Raw genomic sequence first — 19506 nt, forward strand, 5'->3', positions numbered from 1 at the left:
GTTTTTCTTGGGTTTTATCTTTTTCCTTCATCCGGTACATAGCCCTCTGCCTTTTCATCTTGTCTGTCTTTCTGTGAATGTGGTTTTTGTTCCACATGCTGCAGGATTGTAGTTCTTCTTGCTTCTGCTTCTACCCTCTGGTGGGTGAGGCTTTCTAAGAGACTTGTGCAAGTTTCCTGATGGGAGGGACTGTTGGTGGGTAGAGCTGGCTGTTGCTCAGGTAGGCAGAGCTCAGTAAAACTTTAATCCACTTGTCTGCTGATGGGTGGGGCTGGGTTCCCTCCCTGTTGGTTGTTTGGCCTGAGGTGACCCAACACTGGAGCCTACCTGGGCTCTTTGGTAGGGTTAATGGCAGACTCTGGGAGGGCTCATGCCATTAGTTCTGGGAAGGAGTACTTCCCAGAACTTCTGCTGCCAGTGTCCTTGTCCTCACGGTAAGACACAGCCAGCCCCCGCCTCTGCAGGAGACCCTCCAGCACTAGCAGTAGGTCTGTTTCTGTCTCCCATGGGGTCACTGCTCCTTCCTCTGGGTCCCGATGTGCACTCTATTTTGTGTGTGCCCTCCAAGAGTGGAGTCTCTGTTTCCCCCAGTCCTGTTGAAGTCCTGCAATCAAATCCCGCTAGGCTTCAAAATCTGATTCTCTAGGAATTCCTCCTCCTGTTGCCGGACCCCCAGGTTGGGAAGCCTGACGTGGGACTCAGAACCTTCACTCCAGTGGGTGGACTTCTGTGGTATAAGTGTTCTCCAGTTTGTGAGTCACCCACCCAGTAGTTATGGCATTTGATTTTATTGTGATTGCGCCCCACCTACCGTCTCATTGTGGCTTCTCCTTTGTCTTTGGATGTGTGGTGTCTTTTCTGGTAAGTTCCAGTGTCTTCCTGTCAATGATTGTTCAGCAGTTAGTCGTGATTCTGGTGCTCTCGCAAGAGGGAGTGAGAGCATGTCCTTCTACTCCACCATCTTGAACCAATCTCATTACACTGTTAATTTTAGATATTTTTTCTATCATTCTGGAAGTTTCTCTGCTTCCTTGTGCTTTTTTCTGTAAGATAGTACAGCTCTAGCCTTCTATAATTAAGCATGCCTCTCATCCCCCAGAAGATAGAGAAGTTAGTTTTGTTTTGTGAAGATCTGACAGAAAGAGTTGTTTTGATTATCATATTCATTTGTTAATTGAGAAAAATATTATGCTTTATTTAGGAGAACATAATAGTTTTAAATTGAGATAGCAAATTAAAATGATTTAAAAATTTGGCTTTTTTTAAAACTTATTAGTTATCAATGAAATGTCAATTAATAATTTACCTTTGGATTGTCACAACATAGTATTTATATTGGTCATAAAAATTTGAGGCAATTTTATACTCTTAGCTTTTTTAGGATCACCTAGTAAGAGATTCACGCTATGTGATTAAAGAATAATTCTCTCTAGTTTTTCATCTTTGAAGTGTGTGCTTTGTTCCTCGTTTTGACTTTTTATAATGTTTTTTCTTTGCATACTTGTAATTTTTACGGTATTCCTTTAGTTTTGTTAGCATCTATAGCTTAGGTATCTCTTAATGAAGTGTACATGGGCAAAGGCTATTCCAGTATTAGAAAAAATATAGTTTTTTGCTTTGAACTAAGTAGAATGTGGCATATTGCACTCTGGTAAGTTTGAGGTCAATCTGGGCAAGATTCTAGAGTGAATTACCAGAAGAATAGTTTTCGAATTAATAGAAGAATAACCCGTAATCATTAGAAATGAGAGTGGGGTCACTAAGAAAAATGTCTGTCTTAATTTCTTTTCTCCCCTCCCCTCCCCTTCCCTTCTTTTCTTTTCTTTTTTTAATAGCACTCCTAGACTGGCAGAGTAGGTAGGTTTTACGAAGGACCATCTTGATATCCTTGTGACTTAAATGGAGGTATAAGCAGTACAGCCACCTAGTAGTAGTGATTGATGTCTAAGAGAGGCTTGTTTCTAATGGCAAGCCACAGAAGTCTATGCTTGAGCTTGTTCTGCTCAACATTTTACATAAATGATTTTAATACTCAGAAGGGAGGTTTATCAAACTTTTAAATGGCAGGGTCAGCAAGAGATTATAAATGTGCTGGATCACAGTAACAGAATCACTATTCACTGTAACCTTGACAAACCAAATGTATAATATTTGAAATTGCACACCTGCAAAGAACAAACAAAACAAAAATTGAACCTTGTACACATATTCGGTCACATAATTTATGACAAAAGTAACAGCATTGCAGTAGGAAAGGATAGTCTTTAATAAATAATACTTGGTCTATTAGATATCCATGTGGAAAAAATATATTTTGACCCCTCCTGACAATTGATGTACAAAAATCAATTCCAGATGGATTGCAGATCTAAATGTGAGAGATACAATTATAAAGCTCTTAGGTAAACATAGGAGAACATCTTGGTGACCAGAGAGTTCTTAAGTAGTACACAAAAAGTATAACTATAACATACAGATTTTGATAAATTTTAACTTCATGAAAATTAAGAACTTCTTTTCATCCAAAGATACCATTATGAGAGTGAAAACATAGCTTACAGAATGGAAGAACAGTACATATATCTATAAAAGGATTCATAATCCAAAAAATAAAGAACAAAACAAAAAGAAAATAATATATCAATAAGAATGTCAATAAGAAAAATACAACTGAATAAAAACATTGGCAAGATTTAACAGATACTCCACAAAACAGGATGTTCAAATGCACAATCAAGATATGAAAAGGACTCAACATCATTAATCATCAGGAAAATGTGAATAAACCATTGTGTAATACTACATACCCACCAAAATGGCTAAAATTAAAAAGATGAGAAATGTTTGTAAGGACGTGGAGTGATCAGAATTCTCACATACCAAGTGTGTAAATTGGTACAAACATTTTAGAAAATTTTTGGCTGTGTACTACTAAAACTGAACATATGCATATCCTCTGATCCAGAAATTTCACTCATGGGTATATACTCATAGATATATGCCCAACAGAAAAGCCTAGATATTTGCTAGCATATTTATGGAAGCACTATTTGTGCTAGTCAAAACCTGGAAAGTACTCAAATGCCTGTCACTAGTAGAATGGATTAATAAATTGTACTACACGCATATAATGGAATATTATACAACTATGAGCATAATCTGCAATTCTAAGAAGCATTTCTCAAACATAATGTTGCATAAAAGAAGCCAGACAAAATAAAATGTGCTGTATGATTATATTTACATGAAAGTACAAAGATACTCAAAATTCTGATCTGTTAGGAAAGTGGTTATTTGGGGACAGTGACTGGAAAAGGGGTGTTGTGAGAACGAGTGCTGGGGTGGTAATGTTCTGCTTCCTGATCTAGGTACTGCTTATATGGATTTGCTTAATTATAAAACTTCCAAGTTAGGTTTTAGATAGCTGTACTTTTGCCTGGATGTAATACTTCAATATAAAGTTTTAAAAATGCAAAAAGTTTATTGGCCTCAGGCTGTAATAGCTTGATATAATCCATCTCCATTACAGGGTACTTCTGTCTCAGTGGACAGAGTGAGTCCTGGGAACCCTTTCTTAGAGAAGACGTGATAGGTATGGCCAACTCTTGGGTTCTGAGATTTTCTTTTCCAAATCTTTATGCTACTTTCCCTTTTCATTTACACAGTCTTTCTCCAGACAGAGACTAAGAACTTGATCCAATTTATTCTCACTAATTGTAATCAGATTCCAGTCCTCAGATTATTCCTAGATCACTCACATAAGTTCTTGTGACCATTTGTCGTAGAGAAAGAGGCTTTGGGGAAAATGTGATCTTCATATTGTTGGAGATGGTAATTTTTATTCAGCTACACAACTTGGACAAATCATTTATGAGCCTCTGCTTTTATCTGTAAAAATTGTGAATCAGTATTGAACAGAACTGTGATTTACTGAGTTTGATGGTTGGCTATTATATAGCTTTTTGTTTTACTTATTACCTTGGTGCTTTGTGTAGCTGAGAGACCAGTACAGAAAGCATCATTATTTGATAGTCACAGTTTCTTGCAAAAATATTTATTTTTTTTCTTTTATAACAGGTGATCAGAAATGGAGAGAAAAGTAAGCAGAATCTATTTTGCTTCTGAACCTGATATAATTCATTTTCTCCAAGTTGCTTGGGAAGAAACACTAGGATCTGGTTTTGTTATTACACTTACTGATGGGCAGGCAGCATGGACTGGGACAGGTAATATTAAAAGCGAATTTTTTAAAGAAAAATTTCAATAATGTGCTATTCTTCAGTCCTCAGTGATACTTCAAGTTAAAGTGTTTCTTTCATAGATATTGCTTAAAATGAACATGATTGCTTTTACTTGTTATTGCTGTCTGATTTACACAGAGATTTGTAATATTAATATTGTTTTCTGTAAGTAATATTAATAGAAGGATAGAGAAATAACCATTTGAGTCTTAGTACTTGGAGTTGGTCAGAGTTTTTAAAATGATCTCTTTATACAAAACATAAATAGTACTTTTTATATGTATCTTTTCTTAGGACCCCAGGGAAATATTGGGAGGCACAGGAAGGTGGATTGGCTGGGCCAAGGCTTGGGACAGTGGGGTGGTGGTGGTTTTCTTTTTATTTCATATACTTATATTGTTGAATTATTTTCCAGTGAACATGTACTACATTTGTAACAAAATGAAACAGAACTAATAGCCTAAAACTTTGTAGACCAAAGTTCAAACCCATATATGGGATTTTGGCTATTATTTTATGAAATAGACTTTTGCTTTTTTTATCTTTGGTAATAATCTTTTTAAAGAGGTTAATGACCCTGAAATCATTTATGGAACATTGCAGGTGTAAAGTCAAAATATCTAGAATTATGTTTTACTCATATAGCAAAGTTTTGTTGATAATATACTTCTAAAATATTTTATTGAAAGATTTAAAAAGCTATTTCTACAGTTATGAAATAGTCATTTCTAGAGTTATGTTGTAAATGATGTTTTAGGTAGAAGAATTTTGTCATATTAATTTATGTGCTATTTGTATCTTCTATCAACTTTTGAAATATTCCCCTAAAATTTATTACTGTAATAATTATTATATCACCTTTTAAAATCACAATACATTGTGAAGTTTTGTTTTCTTCTTGAGTGTTACAAATTCTATTATACAACATAGTCAAACTGAATTTGTACTTACAGGGTTTTGGTTTTTATTACTCATTTTTTAATGACAGAATGAGGAATGGTAATATAAGTATTATTGTAAAATAAAGAAATTTCAAGGATAATGTTTGTAGTACCTGTTATGGTATCTATTTAAGCTGTAAATTTCTATGTAAGAGAATTCAGTTGTTGGTTGGTTGTTGCAGTGCAGGGCTGGAGGAAAATTTGTCAGGTTAGCTCTGAGTATGCTGGTGAAGGTACACCCAAGTGACAATAACTCTGTTCTGGGGTAAATGGTACACAGGGTTGAAGACCATGGCAGTAGGTTAATGCCAGTTTTCAGGGAGAAAACAGCAGTTCCAACAGCACAGCCCAGGAGGCAGGTCCTAGGTGATATGTGTAAGGAATTTATAACTTAGATATTTCCAGTTAACAAATGGTTTATTCTGTATAACAAGAAGTTATGGTCAGACGGATGACCTTGAGGTATTTTAAGAGCCTTAATTATCAAAGAAAAAGATTAAATTTTGATGTAGTCAGTAAACCTCATTCACCAAGACAAAGAACAATAATACGTTGTTTGAATTTTTTTTTATATCATTAAGGACTGGGAAAAGAAAAAGAATACTGTGGTTAACTCTTAAATCTTAATTTAACCAGAAATTTAAGTTAACTTTACATTTATGGAACATTTTGTTTATGTCATACAAAATGTGCTGGCAGTTGTTCTTAATATTATTAAGATGAATATTGTTTCACTAGCCTACATTCATTGAGAGCAAAGGACACATCTCATTTGTCAACCACTGTTCATAAGTGTCTCTATCAGTACATAGGACATACATGCCTTGATGGATATTCTCTGAAAGAAAGAATGAAAGGATACCTGAAATATATAAAATTGGTTAGGAAAAAGAAGAACGTAAACTACTCATTTTAGAGTTAGCATATATTTTAATGAAAACTCCAGTTTCATATTTACTTGTTGGCATTGATCATAAATGCAGTATGTTTTACCATTTGTTTTTCAGCTAATGAAATTTAGTATGACAAAATGTGATATCAAACTTCTGTATCCCTTGGTGGATTGTTAATATTTTGGCTTCCTGTACTGAACAAGCTTTCAAACAAAATTTTATAGTGTACTGGATCTGGTCATTTATTTTCAAAGATATTGAAGTTTTAAATCTCACAAATGTTTAATGCCTTTTATTACTCACTCGTGTGAATTTCAGGGACAAAATACATAACCAAATAATATAACATTGTTTCCATATTTAGTTAAGTCTTATACATAAATATAATTTGGTTTGGCACTTCACAGATAGACAACAAGATAATTAAGAACATTGAAACAATTAAATAATTGAAACATGAAAATGAATTTCCTTCCTATACCTCATCCTGTTTTTTGTACAACTTTTTGATTTCTGCAACCTTCAATTTGGATAATTTTTTTTCTCTTTTCATTTGAGTGAAATTAAAAGGATGTGGGATTCCTTTTAATCTCCCACACACTAACCTCACTGATTTCTTTTCCATTAGCAATGTTTTATCTAATGAATGTTTTGGGGTTTAATTATCATGTGGTCTATCATCACTTCAGCATTATAGAGGATTATATCACAGGGTTAAGTCACAAAGTGGGTTAATGATCGATGACTGTTATTTGACTTTCATAAGAATTGCAGTCAGCGGTAAGAAACTTATATCACCCATCTCTGGACTAAAGTTCATTGAAGAGTAAATTAAACTTTTTAGTGCATTTATTATCAAATAATTATATCCACCTATATTTGTTCTAAACACTGATATGTTTGGTGACCTATATGGAGATTATGTGACAGAGCTCAGTAGAAAAAGGATTTTTAAGGAATGAAGTAGAAAAGTGGGTCTGTGATATGATGACTTATTAAGTCTGTGTGTCTTCTCAGCTCTGACACAAACTTAGGATATGTAGTCTTTTGGTTCATTATACATAAGGATCCAAAGTAAAGAATTTTCTTTCCTTACTTACGTCTTCACCTACTCACAAATAGTGTTAAAGTGATGCTTTCTTGGATCCTACCTGTCCGAGAACAATTCCTTGTTTTTTGGTCATGTTGGCCTGCTCGCTTTTTATGCCATATTATGTTGCTCATCTGTATCCTTACTGAATTTTACTATTTCCATGGCTTTTATCCCTGGTCACTGAAGTTTTTAAAGGAGAATTGACTGCTTACAGCTGTGCTTTCTGCAGCACAAAATTCAAAACTGGTGACCAAATTGTTTTTCTAGGATTGAAGTTCTAAATAGGCAGTCAGAATTTCACATTGACTGTTATAGGAAATGTTCAAGTAAATTTTTCTTCTTAAACTAATGCCTTTTTTTTTTACAAAACATATTTTTTAAAGGAGAGGCATAAATAGAAATAATTTCCTTTCACATGTTTTTTTCCTCTCAAGAATGAAATATTTTGAAACACTAACCAATGCAGCATTCACAGATGGAGTAACATACTAAGAGGGTATCTGAAAGGTTATCTAAGATGTCAGCACTTGAATCAAGGCTCCATAAGGCTGGCATTTTTGTCTGTCTAATGGTGGTATCCCTCGTGCCTAGAATAGTGCCTGGCACATAGTAGATGCTCATTAAGCATTTTTGGACTAAATGAATTGAATCAATAAATTCTATTAAATATTTTCAGACAGGTATCTTTTCACTATAATGAAATTTAGAATACTTTTTACTAGATGTTTTATCAGTAGACATACTTTATTATTTTTTTAACTTAATATTTATTTTATATTGGAGTATAGTTGATTTACAATGTTGTGTTAGTTTCAGGTGTACTGCAAAGTGATTCAGTTATACATATATATATATCCATTCTTTTTCAGATTCTTTTCCCATATAGGTTATTACAGAATATTGAGTTCCCTGTGCCATACAGTAGGGCCTTGTTGTTTAGCTATTTTATATATAGTAGTGTGTATATGTTAATTCCAAACTCCTAATTTATCCCCCCCATCCCACCTTTCCCCTTTGGTAACCATAAATTTGTTTTTGAAGTCTGTGAGTCTCTTTCTATTTTGTAAAGAAGTTCATTTGTGTCATTTATTTTTTTGCATGTTTTCTTATAAGTTTTTCTATAGTTGCATTAAAGATAGTTTCTACAGATTATTTCCTATTTCTCTGAGAAATAATTTCTCTCTCTAGGTACTTATAACTCTTCAAAATTATCCAAACACAAAATATGAAATTATTCCTCAGATAAGACACATTTGCCTTCTTACTTTTATTTTTTTTCAGAGGAGCTAATAGGGTATTTGAAAGGTCAATAGATTTGATAGTGGTGATCATCTTAAATATGCATATGCTTCAGAGAGAGAAAAAAATATGTTGAAGTATTTTAGGAGCTGTAAAATTACACAAGAATATTTTTATTCTTACCTTTTTTCAAAGGCTGTGTTGAGACTCATATTTCAATATTAGAACTTATCAAAAACTGATCATGAAAAATATATGAATGCATTCCCAGACTCTCTTTCTCATTGTCTGTCGTGGGGGCTTCCAGACCCTTGATAGCACATGGACCAATATTATGAAAAGCTGTTATATTTTTAGGGATTCTTTAATCAAGATTTTATTGTTTCTATATTATTTCATACCAATGTGTTTTTTTTAATACTATGGAAGTAAGTAATTTAGCTAATGTCCCATATCTCTGCTTCACCTCAAACCAGAACAACCAGAGAGATGTAAGTATGACCCGTTTTGCCACTTACCTACTTCATGACCCTAGACCATTACTTGATCTCTCTGAGCCTCACTTTTATCATTTGTAAAATGAGAATATCTATCTTTCAGTGTTGTAAGGAATAAAATAGATAAATGTGACCTTTAAGTAAAAAAGTATAGAACCGTATGAGACTTTCATCATTGTGGTTACCCAACCACATGTACATTCCAAACAAATATTAGATTAAATCTTGTAATTTTAAAAGCAAATAAACAGACACATTGCAGCCTTTGAATGTAAGAAAGGGAATCCCCAGGTGCCATGTGTGAAGAAGTATCTGAAAACCGAAGTGGTTAATGGGAACTAAAGAACTATAAGTTCATGGAATATCTGAACTAGATACACATCTAAGTGACTGTGGTTGTAATACCTGAGTGGAGTGGCATGTTGAGACTGCAGGCCTCTTAAGGAATTTCTTTATCTCTAAAGATAAAGAAAGTAACCTGGAAGTGATACTGTTAATAAAATCTTTAAAAAAACAAACAAAAAATTACTCTGGCTTGGAGATGTAGAATCCGAGTAGTCACTAAGGGTTATGAGTAAATTAAAAGTCCTAACAGAAATCAGAATCCTGTCTGTGTTATATAAGTGTGAGGGTGGGGGGTTTAAATTTGAGCTCTCTTAAATTTGCCACAAGTGTAAAAACCAAGTGAAGAAATTAACTTTCAAAACTGGTCCAGAACTGGTGAAACCTGTAGGGACTACAAGAAAGGCCAACCAGCAACCTTCATTTAAAGCCTTAAATGAAGGGCTTCCCTGGTGGCACAGTGGTTAAGAATCCGCCTGCCAGTGCAGGGGTCACGGGTTCGATCCCTGATCTGGGAAGATCCCACATGCCGTGGAGCAACTAAGCCCGTGTGCCACAACTACTGAGCCTGCACTCTAGAGCTCATGAGCCACAGCTACTGAGCCAATGTGCTGCAACTACTGAAGCCTGCGCGCTTAGAGCCCATGCTCCGCAACAAGAGAAGCCACCGCAATGAGAAGCCCGCGCACCGCAACGAAGAGTAGCCCCCGCTCACCACAACCAGAGAAAAGCCTGTGTGCAGTGAAGACCCAACGCAGCCAAAAATAAAATAAATAAAATAAAATAAATAAATTTATTTAAAAAAATAAATAAAATAAATAAGTAAAGTCTTAAATGAAGAATTTCTGCTGTCCAGAGCACTTGATACTCTGGCTAGAGGAGAGTCATGTTCAAACCTCACAAAGCAGGAAAGGAAAAAAGGCAGAGCAAGAATGTGTCAGCAGCTAGAAGAAATGGAATTCATACCCTAGAGACCACGCAAAGAGAGTGATCTGAATGAGATCTTAAATATATTTAAATCCTTCAAATATTGAAAAGAAGGGTGTGGCAAGAACAAGATATTATGAAAAAAGAAATAGAGGGTAGGGCTTCCCTGGCGGCGCAGTGGTTGAGAATCTGCCTGCCAATGCAGGGGACACGGGTTCGAGCCCTGGTCCTGGAAGATCCCACATGCCGTGGAGCAACTGGGCCCGTGAGCCACAACTACTGAGCCTGCGCGTCTGGAGCCTGTGCTCCGCAACAAGAGAGGCCGCGATAGTGAGAGGCCCGCGCACCGCAATGAAGAGTGGCCCCCACTTGCCACAACTAGAGAAAGCCCTCGCACAGAAACGAAGACCCAACACAGCTAAAACAAATAAATAAATAAATTTATAAAAAAAAAAGAAAAAGAAAAAGAAACAGAGGGTATCTAAAATTGAACATGTAATTAGTGAAGTAAAAATCTCTACGGATGAGTAAAACATCAGCTTTAAATGTACCTAGATGAGAGAATTGGAAGCCAGATATAACACAAGCTGTAGAGGAGACAATAAATATTAATTCCCTTCCCTTTCCTTCCTTATCGACTCCCTTCATCTACCGTTTTTATTGTTGGCACATAATGAGATGAGAAGAATGAACTCCATTTTTACTTTAATTTGACTCTGCCCATGTGAGTGAGAAATAGACTATGGACTATTTAATCTCTTTAATAATTGAGGCAAGGAAGAAAGATGTTTTAAAATATTGAGCTTATTAATCATTATAGGAAATAATTGCTATGACCTAGGAGCAGGTACACAAGACGGTTGTTTCTGTGGTAATTTATAATCCATGTATTTCATCTGAGGACAGAGAAAGAACACAAGGAGTCTAATGCTTTCTGATGAGATTTGAGACTAAATTAATGTATTTCTCAAAAATTGCTAGTTCAGTTAAAAGGTATAATTTGACTTAAAAATGTGTGGTGCGGGACTTCCCTGGTGGCGCAGTGGTTAAGAATCCGCCTGCCAATGCAGAGGACACGGGTTCCAGCCCTGGTCCGGGAAGATCCCACATGCCACAGAGCAACTAAGCCTGTGCGCCACAACTACTGAGCCTGCGCTTTAGAGCCTGCGAGCCACGACTACTGAAGCCCGCACGCCTAGAACCCGTGCTCCGCAACAAGAGAAGCCACTGCAATGAGAAGCCCGCGCACTGCAACGAAGAGTAGCCCCCGCTCGCCGCAACTAGAGAAAGCCCGTGCACAGCACCGAAGACCCTACACAGGCAAAAATAAAAAAAAAATAAATAAATTAAAAAAAAAAATGTGTGGTGCGGACATTGATTTTACTTTTTGTTTAAATTTCTGTTACATAAGGAATAAATTAGTAGCAACAGGTAAATATGTTTATTCTTAGGTTTAGAATTTATTTTCAAGTAAATAAGGGTTTTATTACTGTTTCTCATAGTTTGTGAATCAGAGATTTCCCAAGAAGCTGATGACATGGCGATGGAAAAAGAGAAGTATGTTGATGAACTGAGAAAAGCACTGGTGTCAGGAGCAGGACCAACTGACACATACAAGTTTAATTTTTCGAAAGAGTCTTGTCATTTCTCCTTTGAGAAAAACTTGAGAGATGTTTCAGTAAGTAAAACTTTCCATAATGTTATAACTGGTAAAATGTTAGAGAATACTTATTGAGAAATTATTTAAGTAACTAGCATATTATTCCCAGAATACCTCAGAAACAAAAGTTCAGAAAGTACTTGGTTTCCAAGTTGGAAAAATGCTTCAAAGTTATAGTCATTAAATGCTTTATATTAATGAATTGTGAAAAAAATTATTGGAAAATATATTTCATTTTTAATGCTTTAAGACTAAGTATTATTGAGATAATTACATGAATGAGCAGTATGAAAAGTGGCATCAGAAGTTTTAGACCATGAGACAAGGCTTACTGAAATGAGTTTGGGGAAATACTAATTTTTGAGAAAGAAAATAATATATTTTTCTTTGAATATTTAATAATTATGACCTATTTTCTTCTTTATTAGCATGTGTTTGCAATTACAAAATTATATAGATAAGTGTAGCAAGACATATGATTAGAAATTAAGGTATTTTATTTATATTATCAAACTTAGAAGTATTAAAATAGAAAGAAATAACTTTCAACCCAAGCTTTCTTAAGTTTAGAGACAGTTATTGAACAGTGTGTGCCGGAACTAAATTGAGTTTAAAAAATTCTTTTAAAAAAAACTCTTTAATTCAGAATGACTAAAGGGATTTCACCAATTAGAGAAACATTTGAAGCAACAGATGGAATCATTAATTTGAAATATATATTATCCTGTATAGAATAATACAGAGAGCCTGGCTTCAGTAATTATTTCTGAAAAATTTAGAATTATTCTGAATTGTTTAGAAGATACATACTTATAGTACTTAGCTGCCAATTTACGTAAGTTTCAATACGCTGAGGTTCTTAAGATGATAATTTAAAATAGGGTAAGGTTTGAACTGACTATTGAAATTTTGTTATTTATCGCCAAGTGCTCTTTCCTGTGGCTCAAGTACAATCAAATGATGTTATATATTATGGAACTGCTGACTGTTTCTTCTAATATTTTGAAGCAGATCATTGTCAAATTGGTTATAATGCCATTTCCCACTCAACAAGCATATATATGTGATGACTAACATTATTTCATGCCTCCAGTTTCTGGTTTTCATATGTTTTGTGTACCCTGGTGCATAACAAATTAAGAGTGTGAGAGTACTTTTGGGTACTTGAAAGGCTTTTGGTATCTTTGACATGGTGAAAAGGAGGGTTTGGGTGGAGTACTTGCCATGCTTAGCGATACACTGGATCTTGCTGCCTTTGTGAAGAAAGTCCTCATGACTTCAGTCATTTACAATTGGCTTGGCATGTATCAGACTCAAAAACCGTGACAATAATCCTGAAAGATAGCCTGCTTACTACCCTGATATTAATCAACTTTATCAGAGCCAAAGGCTTGAACCACTAGCTTTTCAACAGGTTTTCTCAAAAAATAGAAACAGAGTAAGAGATTCCTAGTAAGGCAGACGAGTGTTGGTTCCCTAACAAATATGCCCTAAAGCACTACAATGCAGTTTAGATAGCTGCCTCACTATTTATTCATTTATTAATTTGCCTATGAGAAAAAGAAAGGCTACTTTCAGAATGGTTTGATGAGGAGGAGTTCATGACTTGGCTTACTTGAGAGATATTTTTGGATGTTTGAATGAGGTAAAGCTTTCAGTATGAGGTGCTGCAGTCAGCCTTATGGATGCAGATGAAAATCACAAGTTTATTTGGCCAAATTTCCGTGGAAATCTTCTAGTGCTGTAGGATGTGCTTCTGCAAATTGAATTTCAGAGTGACAGTATCTTTTAAATTCATCTGCTGGCAAAAATATGCAGACAATTGGAAACATGGCAGAATACTTTTTAAGGCTAATTTTGCTTTGGATGACCTAAAACTTTAAAAGGAGTTTGTAATCCATTCCTTGATGACACAGATGTCTGATTGTTGCCAAAAATGACCTCTTACACTTAGAAGAAAAGAATGAACATAGATTCAACTCAAAAGGCTACAGTGAATTCTGTTCTGTTGTTGACATACGGTTACTCTCCCATGACAAAGAATATTCCATGAGTTCTAAGTACATTTGCTACCAGTTTCATACCTCTTAGAGTCAGGGTTTTTGGGCATTTGTTGTCATCAATTCAAGAAGTTTTATGTGTCTAATTCTGTGTTGAAGATCACTGCATAAGTTGAACATTTTGAGTATTCAAGCCATATGACTTATTTGAAATTTACATTTGTATCAAATTTTCTTCTTTTTTTCCTATTTTTAAAAAGGAAGTAACTACTAATTTTTATATTCAAGAAGACCTGTTTTTTTTGAAATATTACCTTGTGTTTTAATTGTCCATTTCCAAAGCAATGAAATATTTAATATGTATAATGTGTATGTTGATGTTTATATACATTTTTTTGGAGGGATGGGTCCATAATTTTCATGAGATTGCTTTTGAGCTCATAAGCACTGTTGCTTTTGAGCTCATAAGCACTGCACTGTTGCATGCACTCAAAATTTCATTTTTGCTCTCATTGGCTTTTCCTTACAGATAACATAGACTTTTAATTTTAGCTTAATTCTCATTGGGATAAATGTTGAATGGCCAGTTGGACGCTAACTCTTTTTCTCCATACAGTACAAACATCTGGGACCCTTCCTGCCCCATCACCAGGACACTTCAGTTGGCAGTAGATTGTTCTGGATGAAAGCATACTCTAGTACAAGCATTTAGAACTCATTATCTCTTCACTATACGTGCTGTCGCCTACTCAAGAGATTATCATGTACTTTGTGTCACTGTTTTCCATCTGCCTTTTGCAGTTCATATGGATTTTGCAGTATATACTTTGTCATGCAAATAATACATCTTAATTAAAAATGTCTTCCTCTTCTTCTTTCATAATTTGCTCTGTTACTTCAGAAAACATTTTCATTCATGAGCCATGTAAAAAAGACCTAATTTTTTTTGATAAGAGTAACCCTGGGCGGAGACAAAAGACCTGTATGCGGAAAACTATAAGACACTGATGAAAGAAATTAAAGATGATACCAACAGATGGAGAGATATACCATGTTCTTGGATTGGAAGAGTCAATATTGTGAAAATGACTATAACTACCCAAAGCAATCTACAGATTCAGTGCAATCCGTATCAAATTACCAATGGCATTTTTTACGGAACTAGAACAAAAAAATCTTAAAATTTGTATGGAGACACAAAAGACCCCGAATAGCCAAAGCAGTCTTGCGGGAAAAACACGGAGCTGGAGGAATCAGACTCCCTGACTTCAGACCATACTACAAAGCTACAGTAATCAAGAAAATATGGTACTGGCACGAAAACAGAAACATAGATCAATGGAACAAGATAGAAAGCCCAGAGATAAACCCACGCACCTATGGTCAACTAATCTATGACAAAGGAGGCAAGGATATACAATGGAAAAAAGACAGTCTCTTCAATAAGTGGTGCTGGGAAAACTGGACAGCTACATGTAAAAGAATGAAATTAGACCACTCCCTAACACCATACACAAAAGTAAACTCAAAATGGATTTGAGGCCTAAATGTAAGACCAGACACTATAAAACTCTTAGAGGAAAACATAGGAAGAACACTCTTTGACATAGATCACAGCATAATCTTTTTTGATCCACCTCCTAGAGTAATGGAAATAAAAACAAAAATAAACAACTGGGACCTAATGAAACTTAAAAGGTTTTGCACAGCAAAGGAAATCATAAACAAGATGAAAAGACAACCCTCAGAATGGGAGAAAATATTTGCAAACGAATCAATGGACAAAGGATTAATCTCCAAAATATATAAACAACTCATGTAGCTCAATATTAAAGAAACAAACAACCCAATCCAAAAATGGGCAGAAGACCTAAATAGACATTTCTCCAAAGAAGACATACAGATGGCCAAGAAGCACATGAAAAGCTGTTCAACATCACTAATTATTAGAGAAATGCATATCAGAACTACAGTGAGGTATCACCTCACACCAGTTAGAATGGGCATCATCAGAAAATCTACAAACAACCAATGCTGGAGAGGGTGTGGAGAAAAGGGAACCCTCTTGCATTGTTGGTGGGAATGTAAACTGATACAGCCAGTATGGAGAACAGTATGGAGGTTCCTTAAAAAACTAAAAATAGAATTCCCATATGATCCAGCAATCCCACTACTGGGCATATACCAAGAAAAACCATAATTCAAAAAGACACATGCACCCCAATGTTCATTGCAGCACTATTTACAATAGCCAGGTCATGGAAGCAACCTAAATGCCCATCGACAGACAAATGGATAAAGAAGTTGTGATACATATATACAATGGAATATTACTCAGCCATAAAAAGGAAAGAAATTGAGTCATTTGTTGAGACGTGGATGTATCTAGAGACTGTCATACAGAGTGAAGTAAGTCAGAGAGAGAAAAACAAATATCATATATTAACGCATGTATGTGGAACCTAGAAAAATGGTACAGATGAACTGGTTTGCAGGGCAGAAGTTGAGACACAGATGTAGAGAACAAACGTATGGACACCAAGGGGGGAAAGCCGCGGGGGTGGTGGTGGTGGTGGTGGTGTGCTGAATTGGGCGATTGGGATTGACATGTATACAGTGATGTGTATAAAATTGATGATTAATAAGAACCTGCTGTATGAAAAATAAAATAAAATTCAAAAATTAAAAAAAAAAAAAGAGTAACCCTGAGTTCATAGTTTAGCTTGCTCATACGTCTGTTTTCTCATCTATAAAGTTTTGAAGTGATTTCTTGGATTCATTCCAGGTCATCTAACATACTGTAGTTTTATGTTTCTAAAAATAGTCCTAATGAAGGAAAGCTATGAGGTTTGAAAGAAAATTAAACATGATAAGCACACATACACACTCCCACGCACACACTGCAAGCATACACATGAAAATTGGCTTTAGGTTTCTATTAGAATTAAAATAAAGTCTTTTTGCATTTTCTTTCCCTTCCTCTCTCCTGCCCCCACCAGCAGATATTGGCTTCGGATACAGTTAGCCTGAAAATTTGATGACTTAAATAGCATGGAGGTTTGCTTTTCTCTGATGTAATGATCCAAATAGGCAGGCCTGGGTTAATACAATGGTTTTATGATGCAGGGGCCCAGGCTTCTTCAATCGTGTTGCTTTACCATTTTTAACAAGGAGTTTTTATCTCATTGTTACTGTTATGCTCACCTTTCAGGCAACAGGACTGAGTTAAAAAGAAAATAAAGCACACATGCATTTTCTTTGACCATCACACTAAAGTTGCATGCATTACTTTTGCTTGCATCCCATTGTCCAGAACTGTCACATGGCTTCACCTAGCTGCAAGGGAATCTGTGAAGTGTGATCTTCATCTGTGTCCTATGCCCAGAAATTTTCATTACTGTGTAAAAAGGGGAAGGTGGATATTGAGGGACAAGGAGAAATCTCTGCATGTTAAAGTTTAGGAGAGATTGAAGTGTCATTCAATCATTTAGAAGGGTTCACTTTTATTGTTACAGGGGTCTTTCTCTAGAATTTTCATTATAAATAATTGTTTCAGTTGTTTAAAAAATGTTTCAACATATAGTAAGGTATAGGTTAGTTTGTATCTTACTATATGTCATAACTGTTTTTTTAAGTGGAAGTTAAAAAAGTTCAAACAGCCTCCCTACATTTATTTAACTTACATTTCTCAGATATATAAAAATGAAGTAAAATAAGTTAGCCCAAAGCAGTCAAAGTTGTTTTTAAAAACAGCAGTCTAAAATCCTATATTATTGCCATGTGTCCCTGTGGTTTGGGGGACTTTGAAATCAAATGGGTATTTCCAGATGAAATATCAGAATTGGAGCATTTGTTATGGTACTCTGCCAAAGAGTTTGTCAAAAATAGTAATGATTTTCAGGTTTGTGGGAGTATGGGTTGCAAATGTGTTGCTTGAATGCCTCAAAAAGAAATTGTAGTATTCTTTATTTCCATGATAAAAGTATTTGTAGGGCTTCCCTGGTGGCGCAGTGGTTAAGAATCCGCCTGCCAATGCAGCGGACACGGGTTCGAGCCCTGGCCCGGGAAGATCCCACATGCCACGGAACAACTGGGTCGGTGCGCCACAACTACTGAGCCTGCGCTCTAGAGCCGGCGCTCCGCAACAAGGGAGGCCACCGCAATGAGAGGCCAGTGCACCGCAGCATAGAATAGCCCCAGCTCGCCTCAACTAGAGAAAAGTCCGGGTGCAGCAACAGAGACCCAGTGCAGCCAAAAATAAAAAGTAAATAAATTAAAAAACAAACAAAAAAAAAACAAAAAAGCCCAGAGCCTTTAAAAAAAAAAAAAAAAAAAAAGACTAAAAAAAAAAAAAGTATTTGTATACGTCTGCCATTTTTGTGTTAAACGCTTTATAATTCCTGACCTTTTGGAATATGGGAACTAAATCCGTAATGTAAGTGGTGCAGAAGTACTGCTCAAAGTATATGTTTTGTAGTTAAGCCATGGAAAAGACTTTAGAATTATTACTTTACAAAATTAATCTTTAGTTATACAGTTTTGTATTTGAGAACTCATTTTCCTTTTCTTTTTTCATATTGCTCTGCTTTGATTTAAAGTGTTTTCTTCTTTTATAAGAAACATCTCAGTCATTATATTTTAATTTTTTCAGTTATTCCAGGATTTTTCAGAAAATAAACAACTTAGAGCAAAAACAGAAGTAGGACGTAGCATGTAAAAACTATGCTCTAAGAGAACTTTTGAGTATTAATATTTGCTTATTATTTTTCAGTTAATCTCCTTTTCAGTTAACATGTACTCTCACTTCATCATGTGGCGTTGGCATCGTCACTCTCTGTATGTGAGGAAACAGTTGCTAAAAGCATAAGCAAGTTCCTAAGGAAAGCACAGGTAGTAAGTCAGGTAGGGTAGAATCCAGGTCTCTGTCAAAATCAAGTAAAATTTTTGTTGTTGTTTTTTAGGTGTAGTGTACATACAATGAAATGTACCTATGTAAAATTCAAAGTTTTCATTACTCTAGACAGTTTCTTTGTGCCTCTTTGAGGTCAATCCCCAACTAGCCCCTTTCTTCCTCACTCTGCTTACTCTCCAGGTTCCAAGCAGCCACTAAACTTTTAAATTTATTTGGACTTATATTGAGGCTCCAGATATGGTCTCTCTTGTTCAGTGGTCTTTGAACACTTGAAAGAAATGTCTATTCTGCTGTTGTTTGGTGGATTGTTCTATAAATGTCAGATCAAGTTGGTTGAGCTTGTTGTTTAAGTTTTCTATATTTTTGCTTATTTTCTATCTACTTGTTGCACCAATGACTGAGAATGTATTCAAATCTGTAATTATGGATTGGTTTATTCTCCTTGAAGCATAATCAGGTCTTGCTTCATGTATTTTGAATCTTTGTTATAAAGTGCAAAACATTAAGGTTTGTCTTGTCCTCGTGATGATTTGACCCCTTCATCATGACGAAATGACCCTCTAACACTTAAAATTCTTGGATCTAAAATCCACTTCCAGCTTTCTTTTGATAGGAGTTAGCATGGCATATCTTTTTCCATCCTTCTGCTTTTGACTATTTTTGTCTTTATTTAAATTGGGTTTCTTTTAAGAAATATATAGTTGGATTTTGCTTTTTTAATCCAATCTGGCAATCTGTGTCTTTTAATTGGGGTGTTTAGG

The 19506-nt window shown here is 35.3% G+C and overlaps 1 protein-coding gene across 8 annotated transcripts in view; it reads left to right on the forward strand.

The window, feature by feature from the left end:
- XRCC4 (X-ray repair cross complementing 4) overlaps window positions 1–19506 on the forward strand; it is a 280811-nt gene that overhangs the window by 36412 nt on the left and 224893 nt on the right. For 4 of the 8 annotated variants that reach the window (XM_082378379.1, XM_082378380.1, XM_082378381.1 and 1 more), the window contains exons 2-3: window positions 4078–4226; window positions 11676–11851. In XM_082378379.1, coding sequence (XP_082234505.1) covers window positions 4088–4226; window positions 11676–11851 — 315 coding nt within the window. In that variant the 5' untranslated portion in view covers window positions 4078–4087. Of the gene's footprint in view, window positions 1–557; window positions 3593–4077; window positions 4227–11675; window positions 11852–19506 lie in introns of those variants that run through there. The other 4 variants (XM_082378386.1, XM_082378384.1, XM_082378385.1 and 1 more) reach the window with 2 other exon arrangements.

The sequence above is a fragment of the Balaenoptera borealis genome (assembly GCF_965194805.1).
Source record: "Balaenoptera borealis genome assembly, chromosome: 2".
NCBI classification, from domain to species: Eukaryota; Metazoa; Chordata; class Mammalia; order Artiodactyla; family Balaenopteridae; genus Balaenoptera; species Balaenoptera borealis.